A 27,997-nucleotide genomic window follows, 5' to 3' on the forward strand; every position below is an offset into this window, starting at 1 on the left:
TTATCTATAGTGCATTGTGATTGTATTATTACCATCAGGTCTACTAACGCAGGTTTGTGTGTGTGCTTTATCAATGAATCTCTTTTACTCTTTGTCTCGCCAAAGGGTGTCTTTTCCCTCAGCTGTCGGTCTGTAGTTTGTGTAGGCGTACTGTGCTAAGGGGCTGTTCCAATGTAGCTAGCCCCAGGTAAAATGAAGAAACGGATTTATACTCGTCGGGAAAATTATAATTTTTAAACTAATCAAGCCAGTAATGACTAATTGTATGTTACTGACTGCATGCATGATAGTTTAACGTTTCACTAGGGAAGATAACTTGTAGCACGCTTGTGTAATGTCACAACACGTGTAATCATGCAATTTTTACATGTTTGGGAAAGCAAAATACAAAATATCGCCAAACGAAAGTTGAGTAGCGTAGGTTGTATGCATTTGGTTGCTAACGTGCTTCTCAACAGCTTTGGCACATGCCCTTCTGACGTCGAAATAATATGGCACAATTCTTGTAAAATCTGTAGCTGCATATTCGCTTTTGAATTTAGCTACATAGTTAACCGTTAACATCGTTTCAGCAGTAACGTTATTAACACTTAGAACACGCAAACCTGCGGCCCAATATAGTGTAACATTATTCATAAGTAAGAAGAGGCAACCGCTTCTAGCTTAAAAACGGATGTCTCCTCGTTGGCTATCGTGTTATTTAAGGAAGCCCATTTCCGCCAAGAAAAGACAAGAAAAAGTGTATGGTAAAAATGAAAATACTCATGGTAAGTAAAAATGTCGACTAAGTAAGTCAGAATTGTGAGATACTAAGCAATTTTTTGACCTACTCAGTCAAAATTATGACATAGTAAAATTTTTGATTTACTATCATAAATGTGGACTTACTTTAAAGTAGTAAATCAAAATTTTTACTTACAAGTTAAACGTTTGACATAGTAAGTCAAAGTCACTACAGATCAATAGGTGTAGCTTTTCAATTGTAAAACCCTGTGCGCTGTTATGACAGGTTATAACAATATTGTAATAACATTGAGTTGTGAGTGTATCTCACAAAGGTGTTACCAGGTGGGCATACAAATTTCTATCTGTCATGTATACTGCATTAATTGTTCATCACAGTATTGGAGTGAAATTTAAAGCTTTCTCTGCCCTTCAAGTCTCCACTAGTGACCTGTGAGTCCTGACCCCCTGTTTACCTGAGAGCTTACTGCAGCCAGAGTCTGTGGGATGGAAGAGGGGGCCAGGTGCTTCCTGAGGAGGTTTGTGAAGGAGTTCCCCGCTGTTCTGGAAGAAGGCAGTCTGCTGCCTGGCAGCCCTCTGAGCTGCAAAGTCTCCCTGGAGGAGCTGCATGGAGAGAGCCTGGAGCTGGGCCTAAGACTGCTGGCTGCCAGGTATGTCAGAGAGGGAGATATAAATACCCAAAATGCATATTGTGTATTTGGTAGGCCTGAAGGATACAGCAGCACAAGACAAGGCTAAATACGCACACAGAGATTAAATGCCCCATGCTCTAAGTGTTCTTGTTCCACCTGATTATGGTCAATGTAATAAATATGTAATGTCATCTCTTATCGTCGTCTCTTATGCGCAAAGAAAATAAAATCTGTACGGGTAACCATATTTTTAATTGGCTTTTTGCAAATATACATGTGCATGACAAAAGACTGTGGACAAGAAAAGTAACAGCTGAGTGAAAGATGAAAGGAGAGGTAATTATACAGAGCAATACGTCCTTGTATTTAAAGTAATTCTGTCCAAAGTCTGACTAAAATTTAAACTAAAACAAAGTAAACTCCAGAGATTTAAATACGCCTGTTTCCACCACTAAACTTTTGACTATTATTAAATTAACATTCTTTCACACTGTGAGGAAGAGCTCAGCTCTGTCTGACTGAAGCAATCCATGTTTCCCAAATAAGGTCGGGGATAGGGGAGAAATCGTAGTACTGACCTGCTGCCGTAGACTGTATAAAAGCAGTGGACGTAACCACCGTGACGTCACCCACTGGATTGTGGACTACCGTTTTGAAGCTTCAAGTTTGGCATTTAGGGCATCACCATCTTGTTTTTGTTTTTTGGAGCCAGAAGTGACTATATTTGGATGAGAGGGTGGAGCTGGGGAGGAGCGAGAGTTTCTACCTAAGACAAATGCTAGCACTAGCTAGCTAGCTTGGTTAGCAAGGTGCATCCATAATTCACGTTAACTGTGATAATCATTTTGGATGCTAGTTTTGGCTAGCGAAAAACAGGCTTAAAACAAAATGTACTTCCCGGAAAAAATGAACAGCCGACTCCTTGGAGTGTCTTTTAGTACAACCAAATGCTGAACAAGACATTGTTAGGCGACCAAAATGTTACAATTAACTTTCATGAACTGAAAACACAATGTGGAAGGGTCAAAGTTCTTAGACGAAAACACAGACAGCACCCAAAAACAAGTTCACGGCTAGTTAAATGTACACAGTGCAGAGAATACACAACAACTTTATCCTGATTGAAAGGTTGCTGTGGCAGCGACTTGTCAATCACAAGATAGCCACGCCTTAAAGAATACCCTGCATTATCGTGTATTTTGCTCTAAATGGGACCATAATTTACAAAATGAACATCATGCTGTATTGAGGAAGATTTAAACGATCCCCTGATAGCGATAGCTATTGAGACCATAAACTCATAAGGAAAGTGTTTACTGAGGTAATAAATCAAGTGAGAAGTAGGATAATTTTCTCATAGACTTCTATACAATCTGACTTCTTTTTGCAATAAGTGGAGCCATTAGGTTGCAGGTTTAAGGCACTTCCGCATTGGTTTCACTTTTCAGACCCAGAGGTTGCCGCTTGCCTGCTGCATTTATACATGGATTTACAGTAGCCAGGTTACTACAGTGCATGTAAACGTGTACAGAGGTCTATTCAATTTGCGGCCCATGGGCCACATCTGGACCAGAAGCAAACCTCAGAGTGGCCCAGCATACATAAATCTGATATATGACAAAATAAGTAAACTACATATATAGTGTATGGAAGTAGCTAACGAGCGAGCCATCTTGCTTCCTTCTCATCTCTGTTGAGAGTTTCACATGCGCAGTACTGATCGTGCAGCATTTTTACGGATGTAGCGACACCGCCAGTCATATCTTTTGTTTAAACTAAATTAAATTACTAAAAACTAAAAAAAAAGTTTTAAATAGGCTGCTAAAAATGTCTGGCCCAATTGAATTTGTAATTGAATAGCCCTAGTGTACAGCACTGACGTTTGGCATCTAGGCTCTGATCTAGTCACTCCCCACAAAGAAGCACCAAGCTCAGCACAGCATGGAGTGGGGATTGACAATACTCATTTCTACAGGAAGTTAGACTCCGAGCCTACAGGTGGATGCTGGGGTGGAGGTGGGGCTTTTGAAATGCTACTTGAAAAACAGCAGCAGTGACAGCAGAGCATGTAAGTGGTGTGGCAGCAGGCATGGCAGCAAAAGAGTGAGAGAGCACCAACAGTTTAAGTATACCACGATGATCAAGAGTGTATATTGGATATACTGCATGTTACAGTTAGAAGAGAATACCATGTGACTGTAGTGGCAGACTCAAGTTGGCTGCCTGAACTAGCCTGCAGGCTTCGCCTGATTAGTTCCTGATTAGTGCTGAGTCGTACCTAAAGTATGGCTTTATTGCGACCAATGATTTGTATGCTCCAAGCCCCCTGTGTGTGATATGTGGAGACAAGCTGTTTAATGAGGCATTGAAGCCCTCAAAACTGCTTTGACACCTTGAGTCCAAATACCTTAAAGACAAACCCGTTTTTTGAGTGGAAAAAAAACGCGAGGAAGTGGGACAGAAGTAAGTGCTGAGAACAACCACTTTACAAATGCAGCTGCTCTGAAAGCATCATACTTAGTGGCTAACCATATTACTAAAGCTATGAAGCCTTTCACCAGCGATGGTTTAGATGAGAGACAGCTCACTTGAGAGCCATTTACTGTATCTGTGTCATGTGGGTTTCACCACTGCTCTACCCCTTTAGGAGACCAGCGGCAGTTCCAAATTTTATTCAGTCCAATGGTAGAAGTGAACGTGAGCACAGGTTGTGACCGATTTTTTCGCCAAAGTAAATATTGGACCCATTTTTCACAAGCCACACACTCTGAACAAATCAGACAAATCAGGAGAAAATTAACTTTGATCAAGACCTGTCTCTGTCTCAACCACACACTCTTGCGAGATCTGGCAACATCTGTTCTCTAACCGTCGGTCTGGTTTCACTGCAGTGCTGCCGTAGTCGCTTTCCAACCGGATAAACAATCTAAATCTAAATCTCATCTAAGGGATTTATAAGTGAAACCATGAATTAAAAGTTAAAACTTGTGTTTCTTTGCTTAATAATTACTATTAATAATATTTATTATTATTTAACTGGGGAGAGTCAATTACGCCCACTTAGGAGACAGGATACCATTTCATACCATTGGCGCTTGCCTGGGAAAACAGCCACTACAATGAACCTTCAAGCTCAGTTAAACTGAAAAGTAGGAACATATACAATGTAACAAATGTGTAAGGCCTTTGTCTCTCGAAAAATCACTGGCTTGTGTGCTCTTTTTCTTCAGTATGTAAGTATGCCCTGTCAGGAAGACTTCCTATCCTGTCTGTAGAAGCACCATTGTTGTCCCCATTTCCTGTTTCCTGAGTCCAGTCTTCTCTGCAACAGAAATGTAATTCTGGAAAAGGAAAGGGTGTGATAGATGACAGAGTTGATCTCACAGTTAGATGCGCATTTACCAGCAGCACTGATTGTGTGTTGATCATGGTCTAGTTATATTTTACCCATTTGTGTTTGCTAGTGTTGGCTTGTTTATTTCTGTACTCAGGTGGATCAGTCACCATCTGGCTGTACAGTTGTGTATCACTTGGCTGCCAAGTCTGGTGAGAGAAATTAATCATGTTCAGATCTTGACAAAGTACACAACATGTTTTCCTGCTTGTCTCTGTTGGTTCAGGGGTGCTCCTGCAGGCCTCAGTGCCCTCCTGTGCCAGGCAGCATTGTCCCAGCTGCTACAGAACGACCTTTCACCTTTCCACTGCCCCAAGAAAGCTGAGGCCAACCTGGAAGAGGAACAACAAGTAGTTTGTAAGTATTTTACTTTATGCATTTTGGAGTAGTGCAACAAGCTGTGAACACAACATTGCCATATTATCACCTTAAGTTGTTATGACGATCCTGTTAGCAAACAGTTGTAGGGCTGTAGTCAACCAAAGAAAATCTGAATCTGTATACACAGCCCTGGCTCTGTAAATGGGAAACAAACAGAGTGGCTCGGACCAAGCCACACAACATTATTCTAGCCATGATTTGTGTGTCAGGTAACTACTTGCCCATGGACATTCAGCTTACTTTCTAGTTTGCCAAGATATGCTTTTGTTGTGATATCGTAGAAAAGGTTTCAGTCGTAGTCATCTGGACACTGTTTTCAGAATCAAGACGTTTCGGCTCCCATCTGGAAGTCATTCTCAATTGTGAAAAAATTGGACGGGAACTGGAAATTTAAGCTAATCTGAGTTACATAAGCCATAAATTACATAAGCCCTGCCCCCCTGCCTGAGTATCTGTTAATAGCTAGTTTCACCTGAAACTGACCTAATAGTTTCAAGATGGCCCAGTGATCAGTAATCAGGCCTATTGTTCTCTGGCTGCATCTACTTCATCACTTTTAAGTGCCTGATTAGCATGTGATAGGCGTGACCAAGGTGCTAATACACTCTGATAGACTTTGGGCAGATTAAATCTCAGACCACCATTTCTGTTCAAAGAGGGGTTCTCTTTCTTCACAAAAATGGCTTCCTTGACACCCCGTTCAAACCAACTCTTCTCTCTACTTAGAATCTTCACCTCGCTGTCTTCAAATGTGTGGTTTGTAGCTTTTAAATGCAAATGCACGGCGCTCTGTAATCCTGAGTTAGCGTGTCGTCTGTGCTTTTGTGAAGTGGCTGTTTGGTTTTTGTGTGGGTAACTTGTCCTTAAGGTGAACGAGTTTCTGTCTTAAAGTGTTGCCTGGTTTAAAGAAGACAGGAACATCGTGCTGTCTAAAGATCCTTTGTAGTTTTTCAGACAGTCCAGATACATAAGGAATGGAGACACCGTTCCTTCTCGGTTCAGTTACACTTTTGTCCTGTTTTTTGGCTCTTTTAACTTTGTTGATAGCCCAAGTAGGATAACCACAGGCTGAGAGTGCATTCTGGACATGCCTTTCCTCTTTCTTCTTACCCTCTGAGCCTGTGGGCACTTCTTTGGCTCTGTGTTGTAATGTCCGGATTACACCCAGCTTGTGCTGTAGTGGATGGTGTGAGTCAAAGAGCAGGTATTGATTCGTATGTGTTGGTTTCCTGTACACTTCTATCTGGAGCTTTCCGTCCTCTCCTCTGAGAGTAGAACAATCAAGAAAGGCCAAGCGGTTCTCTTTTGCATCCTCATGCGTGAACTTGATGTTGGGGTCCACCGTATTGATATGCTCTGAGAACGCTTCCAAGTCTTGTTTCTTGATTTTCACAAAGGTGTCATCCACGTAACGGTACCAATGACTTGGTGGTGTGCCCGGAAACGAGGATAATGCCTTCTTCTCAAACTGTTCCATGTACAGGTTGGCCACAATGGGAGAGACCGGAGAGCCCATAGCACAGCCGTGAATCTGTCTGTAGAAGTGTCCCTGGAATTGGAAGTAGGTTGTGTTGAGACAGATGTCTAATAGTTTACATATGTGTTCAGGTGTAAGCTTGGTCCTTTGCTGCAAGGTAGAGTCCTCCTGCAGACTTCTCATCACCGCTGTCACTGCTTCTGAGGTTGGGATGCAAGTGAACAAGGACACTACATCATAAGAAACCATAACGTCATCTGGGTCCAACTAGAGATGTTTCACTTTGTCCACAAATTTCTGTGTGTTTTCCACATGATGTACTGTGTTCCCCACCAACGGAGCCAAGATTGTAGTCAAATGTTTGGCTATGTTGTATGTGATGGAATCTGTGCTGCACACGATGGGTCTGAGTGGAACATTCTCTTTGTGAATTTTGGGAAGGCCATAGATGCAGGGAATGGCTTCCCCAGGGTATAGTCTGTAGTACAGAGGCCTGTCTATCATCTCCTCCTTCTCAAGCTTCTGTAGACAGTCTATAACCTTCTTCTTGTAGCCATTGGTTGGATCTCTTTTAAGTTTTTGATATGTGGTTGTGTCTTCAAGAAGGTTGTTGACCTTGGTTTCATAATCGGCTGTGTTCAGAATCACAGTACAGCGACCCTTGTCTGCTGGTAGAATGTTTATGCTGTGATCCTTCTGCAGTGCTGAGAGTGCCCTCCTCTCTTCGGATGTAATGTTGGAAGGAGGTGGTTTGGCACTCTTTAATGTTGCAGTGACACGTAGCCTCAGGTCTGCAGCCTCTGCTTCAGTCATGTTGTTCTTCCTAATGGCTGTTTCTGTGGCTGTGATGTAGTCCACTGTAGGGATGTGGTTGGATGTAACTGAAAAGTTGAGCCCTTTGGCGAGCACATCTTTTTCTGCCTGTGTCAGGATGCGGTCTGATAAGTTTTTGATTCAATTGTTTCTGTTGATACATGTCTCCCTTTGTTCAGTCCCTGATCTCCTGTTGTGCTGGTCCTTTCCTAGATTCCTCTTATTCAAAAGGATGTTAAATTTCTTAATTTGCCGCTCCTTGCTCTTCTTATGTTGTGCACCCTGTGCTACCTGTGTAAAGTCCATCACTCTCTTGAGGATTTCCTGGTCCTTCTGGATCCACAACAGTTCGGCCAATACAGTGACCATTTTCCCAATGCTGCCTTTTCAAGTTTGATGGAGAGCTATGTAGGGTTTGGTACCGTTAACATTTTAACCGGTACCTTTTTTCTGTACTTGTCATCATGTCATCTGTGACTGCTGTGGGGGACTTGGCTTTCAGGCTATCAAACACGGCACCCTCTTCAGCTTGTTTGACCAGGTGTTTCCTCAGGTTAGACGTGTTAAATATTATAGCAAGTGTTGTCTGCCTCGAGTTTTGAAAAGTGTAACCACACTTGCGACCACTTTGGGCTCGCCATTGCCCTGACTCAGCAGCCCTTTTTACACAGAGGTCCTGCAATACTGTAACGAAGAGCCGTCATTATGCCTGCTTTGCTTTTTTACACTGAACCAAACAACGCCGGCATAATGCTGCCCTAGTGTGTGATTTAGATAGCGGAAAATACCCCCTCAACATAAACAGAGCTGATCGTCATAGCAACACCATTCCAACAGCTAGGAAACAACACATGGGAGTTTTATTTTGGTGGTGGGTTCCAAAATGATCGCTATTCACTGTCCATGGTTCTGAAGTGTCTGTCGCTAATGGTTGCTGTGTGCACACTGTCATGATGTCTAGGCTTACATGAAATTTTGTTGTTTTTGTGTGGTAGGAGGGTGCGTTTTGCACCCTGGCCTGTTTGTCACCATATTCCAAGTGCACACACAGCTTGTGTGATGATGTGATTATTTGTAAGGAGGATTTGCATTTTGCTTTAGAACTAAGCTGTTTCTTGCTTTGGTGATAACTCTCACTCTGTCCGTGCTGTTTGCTTGTTGCATTGCTAAGGCTGGACTATCATCTTAATTTTTGTTTCAAAACTGGAATTGTCATAGGTAAGTTTTGCAATACTATAGTTTGCTTTTTTTTTTTTTTTCCCGACAGGGGAAGGGGGGTCAGAGGGCCAAGGTTTAAGAGTCACTACTGGTATATACTAAAAGTAAAAAGTAGTAAGAACCAAAAGGTTGCGATTGATTTCTTGTTTATTTTATCTTTCTGTCAGTACTTCAATCAGAGGCAGTCCAACGTCTCTTCCTCAACAAGCTGATAGATGTGGCACTGGCATGGCATCAAAACTTCTCCAAGCTCCCACCCTCCCCCTCCCGGTTCCTCCACTGCTCCGTTCATGCCATCAAGAACACAAGGCGGAAGATGGAGGACAAACACTTGGCCCTGGCTGAGTTCAGTCAGCTCTTTGGAATCCAGGTACAAGCCCTTTACTGCAACACGAAACACTGCTTGTCACTGGTTTTCTTGTATTGTTATTCACAATTCACAAAAGTTCAGAAAACCAGAAATCAAAACACCTTCAAAATTAATAAAATGTATCAAACACTTATTTTGACATCTTTCTTTGTCTCTCTATACCATCATCTAGGACGGAGTGGAGCGTGCCTACTTTGCTGTGTTTGACGGCCATGGAGGGGTGGAAGCTGCCACCTACGCTGCCACTCACCTCCATGTTGCTCTGAGTAAACAGGAGACACTGCAGAGTGACGCAGCCACAGCCTTTAAAACTGCCTTCAAACAAACAGATGACATGTTCAAGGCCAAAGCCAAGAGAGAGGTACTGACGCAGCACCAGTCCAACATCCTGAACACACAAGAAATCACAAGATAAGGCTCAGTTCATGGAACACGTGCATGTAAGGTTTTCAAAGGTGCGACGTACTATGTGGGAGTTATTGGCCAAAACACAGGTTACAGCTGACATATACATGCACCATTACACACACTGATGAGAGTGTGCCACTGGTAAAAACCCATAATGTGTGTGTGTGTGTGTGTGTGTGTGTGTGTGTGTGTGTGTGTGTGTGTGTGTGTGTTGTCAGCGTCTGCGGAGCGGCACTACAGGTGTGGCGGTGCTGATCCAGGGTCAGGAGCTTACTGTGGCCTGGCTAGGAGACTCTCAAGCAATACTGGTCAGAAAGGGACAAGCTTTAACACTTGTGGACCCCACAAACCAGACAGAGAGGTAGGGATATCACATACACACACACACACACACACACAGAGCTCTCTGCTGACCAGAATTTCGGGGGGGGGGGGGTTGTATCCAAAACTAAACAACACAAGGTCACTTCATAGAAATATAGCAGATTGTATTTTCCAACATGTTTAACAAATTTATTGCATCAGATGAATTTAGCCCAACAACAGCCAAACAGATGAAGCCATAGTAAGTCTGTCCCAAACTAATGTTGGAGATCAAGGGGAACAGGCTTCCAGGCTTTCTCTACTTCTAAAGATGCTGAAATTTGTCTTTTAATATGATGCTGATATAGGTGAACTGAGGGAAAAAATGAATGAATTACCTTACCTCCAAACATTTGTCTGTGCATGTGATAATGACATTTGCTTGAAAAACAGTATTCAGATTTTCCAGGTCAAGCAAAAGTTTGTATTAAAAATAATTAAAATCCTTACTTCTATAGATTTCACTTTTGCCCCTCTAGTGTAGAAAGTGCGAAATATTGAAAATAAATTATTTTAGTGAAGTTGCAGTGGATCAGTGGAGTACACAGATCTCACAGCTAATACACATTTTAACTAATACAACTTGATAATAAGCATACCATTCTTTGTTATATCCTGCTGATATTGATTAAATGTTTTAAACCCCAGAGTCCCAATTCTCCCTAGTAATAATATAAGTATCATCTGGAAACTGCTATATTATCAGACCCCAATGTTTGAACACAAAACTGCCTGTGTCTGTAAGCCCTGCTTACACCTGTATGCAATTAAAACACTCCACTACAGCAAACTTCTGAACAGAAATTTAAACGATTTCTTCAAAAATACACAAATGAATGTGCCACTTCCTTGTCTGATCAGGCCCTAAAGGCTGGGCTATGCTCAAATCAAACTAGTTTGTCTGGCATGTTGTCTGACCACGGCTAAAGTGCTTATACCTGTTCCGAATGGCTACACTGAAAAAAGGGGTGAAAAGCCTGCCATCATAGAGAGGGGTGAGACGTGGTGAATCATAGGTAATCAGGTCTTGATTTAGTGTTGTCAAGGTCTTCTGTCTTAAAACACCGGGGATGAATGTGATGAGTTTAACATGACTATTGACAGTCACATGGCACATGATGAGTTAAAACTGACTTAACAGTGAAGATAGTTACAACAAATTACTGCACATCTTCAGATAAAATAAATGGTGGGAAGGTGGTCAGATGTCTCTTTTGTCCTCCACTGTCCAGGATGAGAAACAGAGAATTGAGGATCTTGGTGGCTGCATCACCTTCATGGGTTGCTGGCGTGTTAATGGCACATATGCTGTATCCAGAGCTATAGGTAAGTCAGTCACAACCAATAAGAAGAGAGCAAAATGCATTTGTGTGGCATTTTGGGCTTAATACAGTAAACACATAGTGGCCTTTATTTACCTCAACGACAGAGAGACACATTTTTGTAAGTATATTTTATCATATTGTAGCTACTAGTTATTACGAAATGTGTTAAAAGCCAATGAAATAGTAAAACACCTATCTAGGTTCTATAAGGAGGGTATTACGTAAAAAACAAGTTTAATGTTGACATCTTTATGACAAAATAAATGAATTGACAAAAAAACAAAGCTCCCCTTTTTTAAGTAATATACCTGAAATCCCTGTCACAGTTTTGCACAAATTTGCAAATTTGTAGGCCTTTAATATAAATTAGATTAAATTAAATTGGCCCTTTGTTTAGAGCTCTGTGAGTTAAATTCAAATATCAAGCCAAAACAATATACAGTGGCAGCCACTCAGAATCGCCATTCCCAACCGAAGGCCTCTCGGCTGCCAGCCGACTGGGAACCAGTTCCCAGCCAACTCCCAGCCATTGGGAGGGTGTGTCTAGATTCCACTCTAAACATGCCCATTCATTCAATTGCAGGGTGTCACCATGAGATGGCGCTTCCTTAACGAAAACACATTAACACATATACACATATACTGGGGGAATTTAATTTCAGTGAAGTACCCAGCAGAGACCCTGCTGGGGTCAGCCATGGATCTGCCTGGGCTCTAACATGGCCCAACCGGCAATTCTAGGTGGCTGGATCTGTATATGTATATTATTTCTAGTAGCAAGTTTTTGTTCGGTCAACTATGTATTTTCAGTTCAGCTCCCTCATTTTTTGTGAGTGAAGAATCGTGAGCGTACAAATCCAGATTCTTTGCATTCGCTCTCTCTTATTGTCCATAAAAAAGAAGAAAAAAAATCTGCATACTACATAGTTTAAAGGGTAAATCTGGTATTTTAAAACCTGGGCCCTATTTTTACATATTTTGGGGTCTAAATGACTAATAGTTACAAAAAGTTTTGGAATTGGTCCAGTAGATCGCCTCAGCAAGCAGCCCCGAAACGGACTGCAATGGCTGCAACGTAATCCTTGTGGACAATTGGGTCTGTCAAAAGTACGTCCATTAAAAGTGCTTGTTTTTGCCACCGACAGGCTCAGATTTGTTATTCTAAGTGTCTGACAACATTATGGAAAGGATCCCTAAAAGATAGACCTTTTTTGTTAAAGAGTAAGATCCTTTTTGTTTAACCAGAAATGAACAGCTGATCAGAATTAGCTCAAGCGTGGTGAATGAAAAAAGCCATCGTCACTGGCGCTTAGATACTATGAGTAAGAGTAGTTTGAAAAAATAATTTCAGCATTTTTCCTGGTTTTGCAACAAAAGTGCCACCTAGTGGCCGATTGGCACTACATTTTGCTCAGAGCCGAAGTGTGGCACGGGAAACTACCGGCCCAAGTGTTAATTGGACAGACCTATGTGGAGAAATGACATCACTTCCTCTTTTTCTTTTTCTTCCTCTTTTTATATTAATATTATGTACATGTTATATAATAATATTTTTTTTTATGTAATAGAAAGACTGTGATGCGGAATAATTATATAATTAATTATAGCTACTTGCACAAAATTGAGCCAAATTATGTTCATATATGTAATCTAATCTAAATTAGTGTAATTTAATATAATAATACAGAATATATTTAATATTTTTTATATTTATTTATTATTAATATTTAATATTTAAACACAGTCACGTCCACATCACGTCATCGCTCACGGACGAGCCACAGCTGGTTTTGTGTCCTCAGTGCAGAACTACAAGATACTGTTGTACAGATACCACTGATGCATCTCATTAAGGCCAGATGATTTCTGCGCAGTTATTGCGAAGGAGGAAGAAAGGCTCCTCCTCCATGTTGGCAAACTCCATGGCAAAGCCCATTTCAGGGGCTGTGCTGGTGAAGCAGAAGTGGTGGTACTTATTCACACCTGGCAGAACCTTGACAGGGCTCCAGATTGACTTTTTCCACTGATGCTCCCTACTGAAAATTTTAGGAGCACTACTTAAATCAACATGCTATGCAAACACATTCATATTTTTTCCATCTTAACTGTATTACTTACTGATAAATGCTTTGGTAATAAATAGACAATTTACAGAAATAACAATGTGCTGTGCTTGGCCACACCGAGAGCAGTATATACAATACATAGCGATCTTTCCTTGCAGTAGCCTATCTAATACTGCAATACTCCCACCCTCCACCCCGCGCGCAATACACCACTACCTGTAATTCCATATAATAGTATACTATATAGCCTACCACTAGTATAATGTTACTTCCAGCTGGACAATACAGTAGTTTAAGAAATACACAACCAATGTTTATATTGTTTGTAGGTCTTGTTCCTTCATTAAATCCTTGTGCAAGAAAAATGATCTACAATGGTGGTTAATCTCTAATTTGTTAATGCTTTGTTAACTTGTCAATAATCATAACCATTGATGCATTCAAGTTCAACATTTCAACATTTTACTGTAGCAGGTCAACCTTTTTTTTAATGTCCTGCCCCATCCAGGCTGTGATTGGTCGGTTCACAAAAAGTGACATTGACAAGCGCATCGACTTAATGAAAAGTTGAACGCGTTTCAACAAAAGGCACCCGATAAATAGCCAGCTAGCCAAACCAAACTCATCTTATCCCCGTTGTCTTCTGTCTTACTGCTTCAGCGGCAAAACCTTGACTAACTGTTGAACTGGTATTGAGGATCTTGAGGAGGAGGATGTGGGCTGATGCATAATCAAAGTGGGCCAATGACTCCTCTCTCTTAATTCAATTCAGTTCAATTAAATGTATTTATATAGCACTAATTCATAACAGAAGTTATCTCATTGCACTTTTCCTATAGAGGAGGTCTTGACTGTACTAAGAAATAATAATAATAATGTAGTGGTAATATTAATATTAATAAAATAATAATAGTAATGATAATAATAGTAATATGGCCCGCAATCATAGATCCATAGGAGAAAGGAGAGAGGTGCATCATGGGAAGTCTCCCGGCAGCATAACTAAGGGATGGTTCAGGACTCACCTGAGTCAGCCCTAACTATAAGCTTTATCAAAGAGGAAAGTTTTTAGCCTACTCTTAAATGTGGAGATGGTGTCTGCCTCCCGAACCCAAACTGGGATCTGATTCCACAGGAGCGGAGCTTAATAGCTGAAGGCTCTGGTTCCCATTCTACTTCTGGAAACTCTAGAAACCACAAGTAACCTTGCATTCTGTGAATGCAGTATTCAAGTGGGGTAATAGGGTACTATGAGATCTTTAAGATACATTGGTGCCTGAGCATTAAGAGCTTTGTAGTTGAGGAGAAGGATTTTAAATTCTATTCTGAATTTTACAGGGAGCCAGCGCAGAGAAGCTAATATTGGAGAAATATGATCTCTTTTTTCCTAGTTCTTGTCAGTACACGTGCCGCAGCATTCTGGATCAACTAGAGAGACTTATTTGGGCAGCCTGATAATAAGGAATTGCAATAATCCAGCCTAGAAATAACAAATGCATTGACTAGTTTTTCTGCATAATTTTGAGACAGTGACTGATGTGCCTGATTTTTGCAGTGTTACATAGGTGAAAAAAGGCTGTCCTTGAAGTTTGTTTCACATGGGAGTTAAAGGATATATCCTGATCAAAGATAACTTCGAGGTTCCTTACGGTGATGCTGGAGGCCAGGGCAATGCCATCAAGAGTAACTATCTTTAGATAACATGTCTCAGAGGTGTTTGGGGCCAAGTACAATAACTTCTGTTTTGTCAGTTTAACATCAGAAAAATGCAGGTCATCCAGGTTTTTATGTCCTTAAGGCATGCATGAAGTTTAGCTGACTGATTAGTTTCATCTGGCTTGGATCGATAGATATAATTGGGTATCATCCGCATAACAATGAAAGTTCATGGTGTGTTTCCTTATAATAATGCCCAAAGGAAGCATATATAAGGTGAATAGAATTGGTCCAGGCACAGAACCTTGCGGAACTCCATGACTAACTTTGGCGTGCACGGAGGACTCATCGTTAACATGTACAAACTGAAATCAATCTGATAGATAGGATTTAATCCAGCTTAGTGCGGTTCTTTTATTGCTAATTAATTGTTCCAGTCACTGTAATAGGATGTAATAGTCAATGGTGTTGAGTGTAGCACTAAGATCTGACAAGACAAGTACAGAGATACGTCCATGCAATTAGAAGGTCATTTGTAATTTTCACCAGTGCTGTCTCTGTGCTATGATGCACTCTAAATCCTGAAAATCCTCAAATGCACTGTTGTTATTTAAAAACTTACACAAGTGATTGGCGACTGTTTTCTCAAGGATCTTAGAGAGAAAGGGAAGGTTGGATATAGGTCTATATTTGGCTAAAACCCCTGGATCAAGAGTGGGCTTTTTAAGAAGCGGTTTAATTACAGCTACTTTAAAAGACTGTGGTACGTAGCCTGTTAATAAAGACAGATTGATCATATCTAGTAAAGAAGTGCTAACTAAGGGTCTTTAAGCAGCCTACTTGGGATGGGGTCTAAGAGACAGGTTGATGGCTTAGATGAAGAAAGTTAGTTGAAGAAGGTCAATGGGAGAAAAGCAGTCTAAATATATATCAGGTTTTTCAGCTGTTTCTAAGGTTTGTGTGTTTGAAGATAAATCAGTACTGGTTGAGGGCAGGAGTTGATGAGTTTTGTCTCTAATAATTAAATAATTATATTTTATCATTAAAGAAGCTCATGAAGTCGTAACTACTGAGGTCTATAGGAATACATCACTTAATAGAGCCTGTTTTATGGTGCGAAGAAGAAACCTCTATTATTGGTGAGTAGTAGGCTGCTCTGGCAATACGGACGGCTTTTGAGTGTCATTCGCAGTGAGCCTGCAGCACTATCAACAAGATGATCAATTTGGGAGGGACTGAAATTAGCATAGGAGTCCTCTGCTATATTGAGACATGGCATTGAATTAAATGCAGATGATATCACTTCCTTAAATTTGGCTACAGCACTATCAGATGGACATCTAGTGAAGGAGTTTTTGCCTAATGGTGTGTAGTCCAGTAATAGCAGTTCAAACGTTATTAAATAATGGTCCGATAAAGAAGGATTGTGTGGCAAGACTATTGAATGTTCAATTTCAGTGCCATATATCAGAACAAGGTCGAAGATGTGGTTAAAACAATGAGTGGGCTTATGTACACTCAGCCAATTGAATCTAATAATGAGATAAACGCAGTACTAAGGCTATGATTATCAACATCCACATGAATATTAAAATGACCTACAATAATTACTTATCTGTTCTAAAGAGTAAACTTGATTAAAAAAAAAACTCTGTTTTAGTATACTCCTGGTCCTTACTCTGAATTTTTGTCTGAATTCTCAAACAGAATTTGCTGTCTTGTTTTCCAGGTGAAAGACTAAGAACAAGGCTTTCAAATGAGTTATAATTTAGTTTAGGTTTAGGGTTGGTTAATAGGCTTGAGTTGAAGATGGCTGCAACTCCACCTCCTCGGCCGGTGCCTTGAGAAATGTCAGCATTTATATGAATGGGCGGACCTAAAGTCAGTGTGAGTGCACCACATACAGGACAAACTGTGCTATAGCATGTAAACTTGAATATGACTTTGTATTTTATGTGAACGTGAAATTGGCTAATAACTGAAAATAAGTCTCTTTTTGATCTAACTTGTGGATTGAAATCTGATACAATTTCTAGTTGAACTCGGCTCATTTTCTCCTCCATTCTCTTCAACCTCGTTAGGGCCCGAGCACAAAAGTGCCAGGACCAACGGCTGCTAGCACTGAAAGTGTAAAGAACCTATTGTTTTTCTAGAGATTATTATCATTATTATTATTATTATTATTATTTTGCCCCTTTGATCACATTTTTGAGGGGGTTAGGATGCTCGAAAATTCTTGAAATTTTGCACACACGTCACAAATGGCGAAAATCGCAAAGTTCTGCAGTGATTGGGCTCAGGTGTGGCCAGGGGGCTCTATAGCACCCCCAAACGCACACCATGGTTGGGAAAGAAATTGCTTTGATCTTCATGAGATTTTTGGGGTTCATTGCTCTCATCATAAAGACCATATGTCAGTTTCTTTTGAGACTTTTCAGGAAGTCAGCCGTTTTGGATTTCCTGCGTCAATTTAAAATCTTTAAACACGGGTCTTTAGGATGCTGAAAAAGTCACGAAACTTTGCGCCCAGACTCGAACTGGTAAATACTTTAATTTCGGTCCAGTTTTGCGCTTGGGGGTGGCACATCGGCGCTCTTGTGCGCCTTACTGACTTTTAGCCTTCAAAACGGCTAGGGATAGTCGCAAACTTGGTACATACGTCAGAAGGGGTGTGTTTTGTTTTCTATTATAGTCTGGGGCTTGGGTGTGGCAAAATGGCTCAATAGCGCCCCCTACATAATTTCAACGAAGCAGCCCCCACAGTACATTTCACCTAGATATAAGAAATTTGGGTGGAAAATCAGAATCAGAATCAGAAATACTTTATTGATCCCCAAGGGGAAACTCTTTTGCTACAGCAGCTCACTATCACGTCAGTGCACACAGGAATAGAAGTACTAGGCAAAAAAAATATAATACACTATAATACAGGTCAGAAAATAAATTAAGTACCAACTGGGTATAAGTATAAAATAAGATAAGTGTGAAGTACAAAGTGGGTTTACCGGTTGATGATAATAATATGGTATAAAGTACTAGTGCATGAACTGCCAAGTTAAGTGTAGCTTATTTATAATGAGACAGAGGATATTGCACAGCAGTAATAGAGGTATGAATATCAATATCAATAAATAGGGAATTTAAGTATATTGCCCAGGAGTATTAACTAGTGATGTGTCATGCGCAAAAGATGCGGCTCTGAGAGCTGATACTTTGTAGTGAATCAGTCCCAGTTTTTTTCCTTGCGCTGCTTACCTCAGTGCTCAGCCTGAGCTCTGCTCAAGGCAGAACTTTGTTTTGATTGGTCAGCAATGGCATTGCGGCCAATCAGATGTGAGGATATAGCATCATACCATTATGTAAAAACAGACAGGGGGGTGCTGAGAAGTGGAGCAGCGCTCCACTCAGTGTCTGTCAGATATGTAGACATATGTAGTTTGATACTGTCTGTCAGATAGCGGTGAGGCGAGTGTGTGAGTTGGCGTACTGTTGGCGTAGTTGAAACTATGAGTGACACCCGAAAGAGAAGCAGCATCTGGCTCCAGTTTAAAGACAATGGAAACAACAAAGCAGAGTGCATTCACTGCAAGATGAAAATTACTTTAAGAGCAGGTTCCACCACAAACCTGCATAGACGTATGAGAACTGTCCATCCTACAGTGCAGTTAGAGGAGAGAGGGCAAGCTAGCGCACCATCTACAGATCCTGGTGTGTCTCATCCCAAAAAAACAGCAACCGCAGCAGCATCTACTGGCTTCCCCACACATGCAGGTATAACCTCTCCAGCTGCAACTCAAAGCAAAATAAGCCCGTTTATAATTAAAATATTAAACAAAAGAATGGTTTTGTAACAGAATAAATGCACAAAATTAGGCAATTATAAGGATTCTCATAAAAGCACTGCACATGAAAGGGTTTTCAACACACAAACCATTAATTAATAACAAAAGTTATGGTAAAATAAAGGCCTACAAAAAATCCTAAATTAAGAGCTGTTCAGCAGTCGAAAGAGCCGGCTCTTCTTTGGGAGCTGAGCCAAAAGAGCCGGCTCTCTGAAAAGAGCTGAACTTCCCATCACTAGTATTAACACAGGATATTGCACAATCATGTCAAGTATTGCATAGATGTAATGATCAATGTCCAGTTTAATGACTTAGGGTTATACAGACTGACACTTAGAGGGAAGAGTTTGATGGACACAGGCAGGAATGACTTCCTGTGGCGCTCTGTGGTGCATTTTGGGGGGGATGAGTCTTCCGCTGAAGGTACTCCTTTGTTTGACCAGCACGTCATGGAGTGGGTGGGAGACACTGTCCAAGATGGCATGTAGTTTGGCCAGCATCCGCTACCCTCAACCTGCTGCCCCAGCATGCAACAGCATACTGGATAGCACTGGCCACCACAGACTCATAAAACATCCTCAGCATTGTCCGGCAGATGTTGAAGGACCTCAGCCTCCTCAGAAAATAGAGGCGGCTCTGGCCCTTCCTGTAAACAGCTTGAGTGTTCTTAGCCCAGTCCAGTTTATTGTCCATGTGTACTCCCAGATACTTGTAATCCTCTACAATGTCCACACTGACCCCCTGGATGGAAACCGGGGTTCACTGGTGCCTTGGCCCTTCGTAGATCCACAACCAGCTCCTTAGACTTTATCGCAGAGCTGCAGATGGTTCTGCTCACACCATGAGACAAAGTTCCCCACCACAGCCCTGTACTCAGAATCATCACCACCGCTGATACATCCCACCACAACAGAGTCATCAGAAAACCTCTGAAGGTGGCAGGACTCTGTGTGGTAGCTGAAGTCTGTGGTGTAGATGGTGAAGAGGAAGGGATAGAGGAAAGTCCCCTGAGGGGCTCCAGTGTTGCTGACCACGCTGTCCGACACACGGTGCTGCAGGCGCACATGCTGTGGTCTGCCAGTCAGGTAGTCCACAATCCAGGACATGAGGGGGGCATCCACCTGCATCGCTGCCATCTTCTCACTCAGCAGGGCTGGCCGGATGGTGTTGAAAGCACTGGAGATGTAAAAAAAACATGATCCTCACCATGCTTGCCTGCTTGTGCAGGTGGGTGTGGATGCGGTTCAGCAGGAAGATGATGGTGTCCTCAACTCCCAGCCGGGGCTGGTAGACTAACTGAAGGGGGTCCAGGAGGGGTCTGACCATGGGCCGCCGCTGTTCCAGCACTAGTCTCTCCAGGGTCTTCATTATGTGGGAGGTCAGTGCCACCGGTCTGTAGTCCTTGGAGCCACTGGTACGCTGCGTCTTCGGCACAGGAACGAGGCAAGATGTCTTCCACAGAACAGGGACCCTTTGAAGACTCAGGCTCAGGTTGAAGACATGTTGAAGGACTCCACATAGCTGGGGGGCACATGCTTTTAGTTTGTTTTTGTTTTTTAAATAAATCTTTATTAAGTTTTAACAAGTTAAATACAAAGTTTACAAAAACACAGCATATATAATTAAATAAAATTCATACAAGAATACTAAACATAATACAAAGTGGTAAAAGTGCAAGCCAATATGAAGGGCCAAGCGATAAAGTGCACAAAGAGGTAAAATATTAAAAGTCCAGTGTGTTCCAGGGGAATAAAAGTCTTTTATCTAAAGTTCTCCTCCTCCGGAGGTCAGTCAGTACGTGTTTTACGACCATGTTGCTGTCAATGACAGTCTGCTTTAAAACCATGGCACATCTGGTTTTCCAAATCTTCACACAGACAATACTGATGAACATTTGAAACAGTTCTTTTTGTTTTGGAGGCATTTTCTCTTCTAGGAGACCATACATGACCGAGTTATAATTTACATCGAAAGAGAGACCGAGTCCTTTCAAGGTGTTCCAGACCTCTTGAGCCCTGTAGCAGTCTATCAGGAGGTGCTGTTTTGTCTCATCGGCGTTGCAATAAATCATTGGACAGACTTTAGTAGTGATATAGCAACTCCACGAAACCACAGCTCTCACATGGAGTCTGCCGACAGAGATGAGCCACCGGACATCACGAATGCTCTCTGAGAGGTTTTTGCTCTTTAATATTTGTAACACTTCTGTGCTTTCGTTAATTTTGTTAAAAATGATTTTGCCAGTAAAATCACACCAATTTATCTTTAAGTGCTGATATTGTGCAATAAAATCACTATAAGTGAGCTTATAATAGGGGACACGTCTGTCTTTGCCTCATCTCTTATGCCAATGTGAGCCATCTCCGACCCAGAGAGCATTCCTGGAGATGGCAGCACTTACATTTTAAACAAAAGCAATAGTCAGCCTGACCCCCAGCTCTAAAGCTCCCAAACCCCCAAAGTCTCTGCTTTTAAACAGCAGTTCCCTTTTGGTTACCTCCCTGGTTGTTCCCCAGACTAAGTTCACACACTATTTGTTGAGTTGGATTACCATTTTGTGTGATGGGGGGAAGATGTTCGCCAGGAAGAGGAGTTTGGACAGGATGAAAGTTTTAACGATGTTAATTCTTGATTTATAATAAGTATTTTTGTCCTCTCTCTTTTTTAACCTCTTCCTTGATTTCACACAGTTATGTATCCCAGTTTCTTTCATCACAATCTTTGTTACAGATGGTCAAACCCAGAATTTTAATTTCTTGTTTTACAAGTATATTAATATCATGTCTGTCACTCTCTGCTCCGATCCAAACTCCTTCTGTTTTGGCATGATTTAGTTTCGCACCAGAAGCCAGCTCATACAAACTTAAATGATTAGTTAAAACATCCATTTCTATCTGATTTTTTATAATAACAGTGACGTCATCGGCATAAGCCATAGCTGTTACCTATGGCCCGTGTACCCGAAATAAGACTATCAGAGTTAATTAAATTAATTAGAGGATTAATAGCCAGGATGTATAAAGCAGGACACAAAGGACAGCCCTGCTTCACACCTCTTGTCTACTTCCAAAGACTCAGTTAAAACACCATTTACATTTACATACACACTTGATTTGACATACAAACATTTAACCATATCAATAAAAGCATCAGGAAAGCCATATGACTTCATGACGGACCAGAGCTAATCTCTGGAAATGAAGTCAAAGGCTTTCTTCTGATCAAGGCCAATAATAAAAAAAAACTTTTTATCTGGTTTGTGTAAAATTTCTCTTAGGACACATAGATTGTCCCACATGAGCCGGCCTTTAATGGCAGACGTCTGCTCTTTAGCTATAATTTCATCTAATATGTCGTTTAATCTATTCATAATTATCTTTGCCAGAATTTTATAATCTGTATTCATAATAATAGTGAGATGTCTGTAATTGTCCAGATCTGTGTTATCTCCTTTCTTAAATAACAGACTTCGTCAAGATATAACTGGTAAAACTCAGACGGGAGGCCGTCTGGACCTGGACTTTTCCCAACATTTAGTTGTTGGATGGCCTGCGTCACCTCATCTTTTTTGATCTCCCCAGTCAGTAGAGAGAAGTTTAGTGAGCTGTGTGAGGGCACTCCTTCTAACAAAATACTCGCACAGTCAGTTTCAATTTCTATTTTTTTATATGCATTAGCACATAAAGCTCTTACCACTTCTCTTTTCTGTACTTCACTATGAACAGCAACACCATCTTGATTTTTTGTTTTTGACCTATTTTAAGGGCGTGGTGTATGTTTCCTCTGTTGTTTATTTCTGTATGTTTACAGATACTGTATAATAATTCATCATTTTCTAGTTATCTATTTGTGTTTTTAAATCTGCCATCTGCCATCAGTTTCATCTTCTATTAAGGACTGTTCCTTCATCTGTTTTTAAAAAATATATTGTTTCATTAAAATATTCTATTGTCTGTTTTTAACTTTATTTAATTCTCTACATTTAAATTTAAAAAAGTCTTGTATTCTATATTTTAATATTTCCCATAATTTAATATCAGACTTGGTCAAACATTTTAATTGTAATATTTTGTGAATTTCCTGCTTTAGTTCTGCTAATATATCTGTGTTTTTTAAGCACTGAGTGTTCAGTTTCCAGAAGCCTCTTTTTTCTGAGGGTCCAGAAGATACAACTGTTTTAACTATTAGGTGGTCTGAAAAATAATTTAACACTGTACCATATTGATTCACTGTAAAGTGTTGAGAAACATATATTCTATCAATACGTGTTTTTGTTTTTGAGTCAAATCTGGTGAATTCAATAGCAGTGGGATTAACAGCTCGACACAATTGCGATTTTCAGGAAGCCTATGATGAGAAGGAGGGGTGTTAAATCTATGGTGACGGTTTTTTATTGAGACGTTTTTCCTTTTGTGTATTTATGTACTTTGCTCGTCTCTTTTTTGTGGCTATCTAGAAAGGTAAATCATTCTGAGACTCAACGGGGGCAGAAAACTCTGATGGGGGGGAGGAGGAACCTGACTCACTGTCGGACGACCCTGACTCTGCTTCGGAGAGCGGAGTGCTGCAGGCCGGCTAACCTGCTAGTACCCTGGGGGGGCTTAAGTTGGAGCTCGGAGACTCGCTCGCACTCTCATAACACTGTTCACCATCCTCATTGTTCTCATCTTCACTAATATCTTTATATTCGTGGATCTCATTCTGGCTACAGATACTTAAACTCTCCTCACCTGACAGAGAGGTGGGGTCGTGAAGTAGAGGAGCTGCTGGAGACGACTCCTCCGAAATGGGCTGAATCTGTGGCTGTTGGGCTCGCTGAGAGGCGAGCAGTTGGGCTTCGGGCTGAAGGGAGGAGGGACGGGTTCCCTGCTGCTGCTGGATGGCTGGAGGCGGACCCGGCTGCTGCTGGACTGCTGAAGACGGGTCCGGCTGCTGCTGGACGGCTGGAGGCGGGTCCGGGACAGCTGGAGGCGGGTTCAGCTGCTGCATGGGGGCTGGAGGAGGACCCAGCTGCTGCTGGACGGCTGGAGGCGGACCAGACTGCTGCATGGCGGCTGGAGGAGGACCCGGCTGCTGCTGGGCTCTTGCTTCGTTGACATAGGAGGCAGGACAGCTAAAGAAAGTGTGGCCTTTTTCGCCACACAAGCTGCACAAACTTTCCAAGGTGCACTCTTTGGCTTTGTGGCCCAGATTACGACATCTCCAGCATTTCACACTGGGACACTGCTTCACCTGGTGGTCAGCAGAGTGACAGATGAAGCAGTTGATGGACTGTCCAGAGTAAATGATTCACCCATTGTAGGGGCCGAGGGAGATAGAGTTGGGGATTTGTAATATCGAGCCATTAGAGACTTTACGCATCTTCACTTTGTACTTCCTGACCCCGTACCATATGCTGAATTTATCGACTGGTTTGATTGTATGCAGGATGTCACAGAATCTGCGTAGGTATAGCTCAATGTCATGATCCAGGATTCTACCGGTCCAAAATTTAACTACCAGAGTGGTGATGTCCATTTGAATGGATGACTCTATAGACCAGTCCTTCCACTTAGGATCTCCGTTCTTTGAAGCTTGTATTTCCAGAAAGCGTCGCAGAGGAGCTTCCTGAAAGAAACACAGCTCAGAGTCTCTTATGTTTGGTAGAGCAATGAAGGAGTACACGTCAGTGGTGTTAATCCAGCAGGAGTCGAAAAGGAGGACCTCACCGACATAATCACGGTTTGGAGGGTCACCGTTGCCGGTGTGTTTCATACGAACCCAAAATTGTCCGAATTTGGAGGCATATTGTGGTAAACTGCCTAGGGGGGCCATGGTGGTTTGCTGCCCAGCCGGGCGCGGAGCGGCCACGAGGGCACCGTATGTCTGTGCACTTTTTTTTATTTATTTATTTTTTAATTTAAGTTTAAACAAGTTCAATACAAAAGAGAACAATACCACACAACAACCACCAAAAGGTGCTTTCATAAACTTCCGTTCTTGTTGCTGCCTTTTCCACGCCCACTCATTTTGCAGTCTTTTATCTCAAACACTCTGAACCAAGTCTTTTAGCACCCTGGAGTCAGCTGTCCTCTCACCTGGTCAGCAGTCAGGCACACAGCAGAGGTTACAGGCAGGGGAGGGGGGAGTCATTAGTGTGAAGAGGGCCCATCCGGAAGTCATTCTCAAGTCATCCTGAAGTCAATCACAATTGAGAATGACTTCCGGATGGGAGCCGAAAAGTCTTGATTCTGAAAACAGTGTCCAGATGACTACGACTGAAACCTTTTCTACGATGGAACACTCCTGGACGAATGAGGGACTACACCGTCTTAGACCATCTTAGTTGGGACATTGCAGTCCACACAGAAGTTAATGTAGCCAGTAATGCACACAGTAAGCCCATCAATGTCCTCTCCATGAGGCTCACAGAGTGCATCCCAGTTTGTCACCTCAAAACATTCCTGCAGTGTCCCATAGGCCTCATCTGACCATCTCCTCACTGTCCTTGTGGTCGCAGGCTGCCTTTTAACCAGAGGCACATAGCAGGGTTTGAGGTGAACCAGGTTGTGGTCTGACCTACTCAGGGGGGGAGGGGGGAAGAGCTGTTTGCGTTCTTAACGTTAACATACAGCAGGTCCAGTGTCCACACCTCTGTAGTAGGACAATTCACATACTGGGTGAAATTAGAGCGTAAAGAGCGTAGTTTAAATTGTACCTACACACAAGTTACTTAAGTTTGGAAGAAAAAGGAAAGCTAAAAGTTGGAAAAAGTAAGATGACGAGACGGAGCTACGGCAACAGGCAGCATGCACGTTGACGCATGCGCACTCTTTGTAGCATCTCTAGACCATACCCTAAACCCAACAGGAAATCAGCCATTTTGAATTTAACGTGCCATTTTTCGCCATTTATAGGCTCCGTACTTTAACACAAACTCCTCCTAAAGAATTAATCGGGCTGACTTCAAATTTGGGCATTGTAATTTAAAGACCTTTGTGATGACTAATTGTGAAGCTTTTTAGGTTTCTTCAAATGGCGTTGCCGTGGCGATGCAGCGAATTCTGGGTTCCAAAATTAGTAACAGTACTACCTGGTTCCAAAATTAGTAGCAATGCTACCTGGTTTCAAAATCAGTAACATTGCCATCTTGTTCCAGAATTAGTAAGAGTGCTTCCTTGTTCCAAAACTAGTAACTGTAATTACCTCACCTCCACATCGTCACATCTTTTTTAAATTTTACATGTTTGATAAGAGTCCCAGCCTAAAGATATCTACATGCCAACATTCAGTTATAGTCATAGCACCACCTACTGGCAACAGGAAGTTACCAAGCTCATCGTTAAACTAAATGTGAAAAAACATTTTCTTTAACTTAAAAAATAATAACGAGGCTTTACAAAAATCAATAACTAACTGAAACTGTATTGTGTGTTTACAAAACAATTGCAATTACAAGTTTCAAACAAACTAAAATTATAGAGAAAATGTCCTTAGTTTTTGTCTGTCAGTTTATTTCATATTACATAAGCCTAGTATTTCAGGTGGATATGCAACACGTCACGGACTGCAAGGTGTTGACAGCTGGCGTAAAATTGGCACAGCTAAAAAACTGGACGTTTTGCCGGACGTGTTGCCAATCCGTCCACGCCACAGCTAGCATCATCGCAGCGGTGAAAGTCAGGAGAAAGCACCAGAGTCCCATTTGGTATTACTTTGAATACGACTGTGTCACAGATAAAAGCAAGTGCCTTGTAGCGATTTGGAAGGTAATAAAATATGTGAAACATAAAAATCCCATGAATCTGAATGTCCTTTTGAAAAAAATTGCACAAGAAGGCTAACCTAGCTAACCTAACCTAGGCCTAACCTAGGTAATTGTATTTTTCTCCTTTTCCCCTCCTGACTACAAACTTTTTCTGTAGGCACCTGGCTCAATCTTTTGGCCATTTAGGAAAACTGCAAAATCAACCCTACCATTTAATTTAACTGATTCCATGTTAAATTTCTAAATCCTGTGCTGAATCACCTTCATGGGTTTGTTTTTTTTTCCTTTACATTTTTGTACTGAAATTTACACTGCAATTTGCTACTAATCAGCTGACATACCTGCTGACACTGATACATCTGTGAAAAGCTAAAATCAGCCAATAATATCAGTCCAGCCTGTCTCTTGGTCAGGTTCTTTGGTGTAGGATTAGTAAGATAGTCTGTGAGCACTATTGATCATCATTCTAACCAATTAATTTAGAGATATTCAGGCCTAGGATTGAGTCGGACTGTGGAGGTACTGCTCGGTTTAGCTGCAGCTGCTAACCACACATTCCACATCACTCTTCTAGGTGACTTTGACCAGAAGCCCTATGTGTCGGGAGATGCCGACTGCTTTACACGCCAGCTGTTTGGGGACGAGGACTACGTACTGCTGGCGTGCGATGGCTTCTTTGATGCAGTCAAACCTTTAGAGGTCCCACAACTGGTCCTGGATGCACTCCAACAGCCCCATGACCCCGAGGGCGGAGGAGACACTCTGCTGGAACAGTCTGATGCTGTTGGACTGAGAGTCGCTCAACAGTTGGTAGGTCATGCTAAGGCAGCTGGTTCTAGTGATAACATCACAGTGATGTTGGTGTTCCTGCGTCCGCCGGAGCAGCTGTTGGCTCAAGACTCCACCACAGGAACTGTACAAGCTACTCAGGACTCCACCTCCCAGGATGCACCACAGCAGTGAAGGAGGAGCTCTGCTGCACAGACACCACTGTGCCAAGCTTCTGCCTGACTCAGCATTTCTCAGCCTGTTTTTGTCCCCAGGTGCTGTCTAACATCATGCAGACTGACAAAGCTCATTTGATGTTGTCACACTATGTCACTGCTTTGGAAGTGTTGATTCAGACTATATTCAGACCAGATCATTTGAAAAGGTTTGCTAGATGATGCAAGGTCAGATTAACCCGCTAGGGTTCCTGGGGCAAAAGCAAGCTGTGGGCCCCTTTTGAGTCCCCAAACATGCTCCCCCAACCCAGACCCCAACTAGCATTCGTACACTGGAATACTACCCGCCCCAGGTTTGCTGTGTCAGTTGGTTTGTGATCATTTGATGAAACATTAACTTGTTTAAGGATATGCACCATGTGAGCATCATATCAACTTTTCGTGTGTGTGAGAGATACAAACTGCAAAAATATGATGTCCTGGTTTTAACCTCAATATTGGTCGTATCATGTGATTTTGACTCTCTAAAAAGGGCTTTGTGTTTTTGTGAGAAGTAAGCTCTCTGTGCAAAATATTATCCATTCATATCTCTTTTAAAAGAAATCGAACTAACATAA

General features: G+C 41.8%; 1 protein-coding gene across 1 annotated transcript; it reads left to right on the forward strand.

Moving 5' to 3' along the window:
* Positions 1-58: 58 nt before the first annotated feature.
* ppm1f (protein phosphatase, Mg2+/Mn2+ dependent, 1F) lies at positions 59-27,997 on the forward strand. Its single transcript, XM_044195597.1, is given in 9 exon segments — positions 59-767; positions 1,161-1,394; positions 4,997-5,127; positions 8,827-9,029; positions 9,202-9,390; positions 9,656-9,773; positions 9,776-9,798; positions 11,033-11,126; positions 27,011-27,997. Coding segments are annotated over 8 exon segments (1,311 nt in total). The 5' UTR covers positions 59-767; positions 1,161-1,230; the 3' UTR covers positions 27,400-27,997.

The sequence above is a fragment of the Siniperca chuatsi genome, linkage group LG5 (genome assembly GCF_020085105.1).
Source record: "Siniperca chuatsi isolate FFG_IHB_CAS linkage group LG5, ASM2008510v1, whole genome shotgun sequence".
NCBI lineage: Eukaryota > Metazoa > Chordata > Actinopteri > Centrarchiformes > Sinipercidae > Siniperca > Siniperca chuatsi.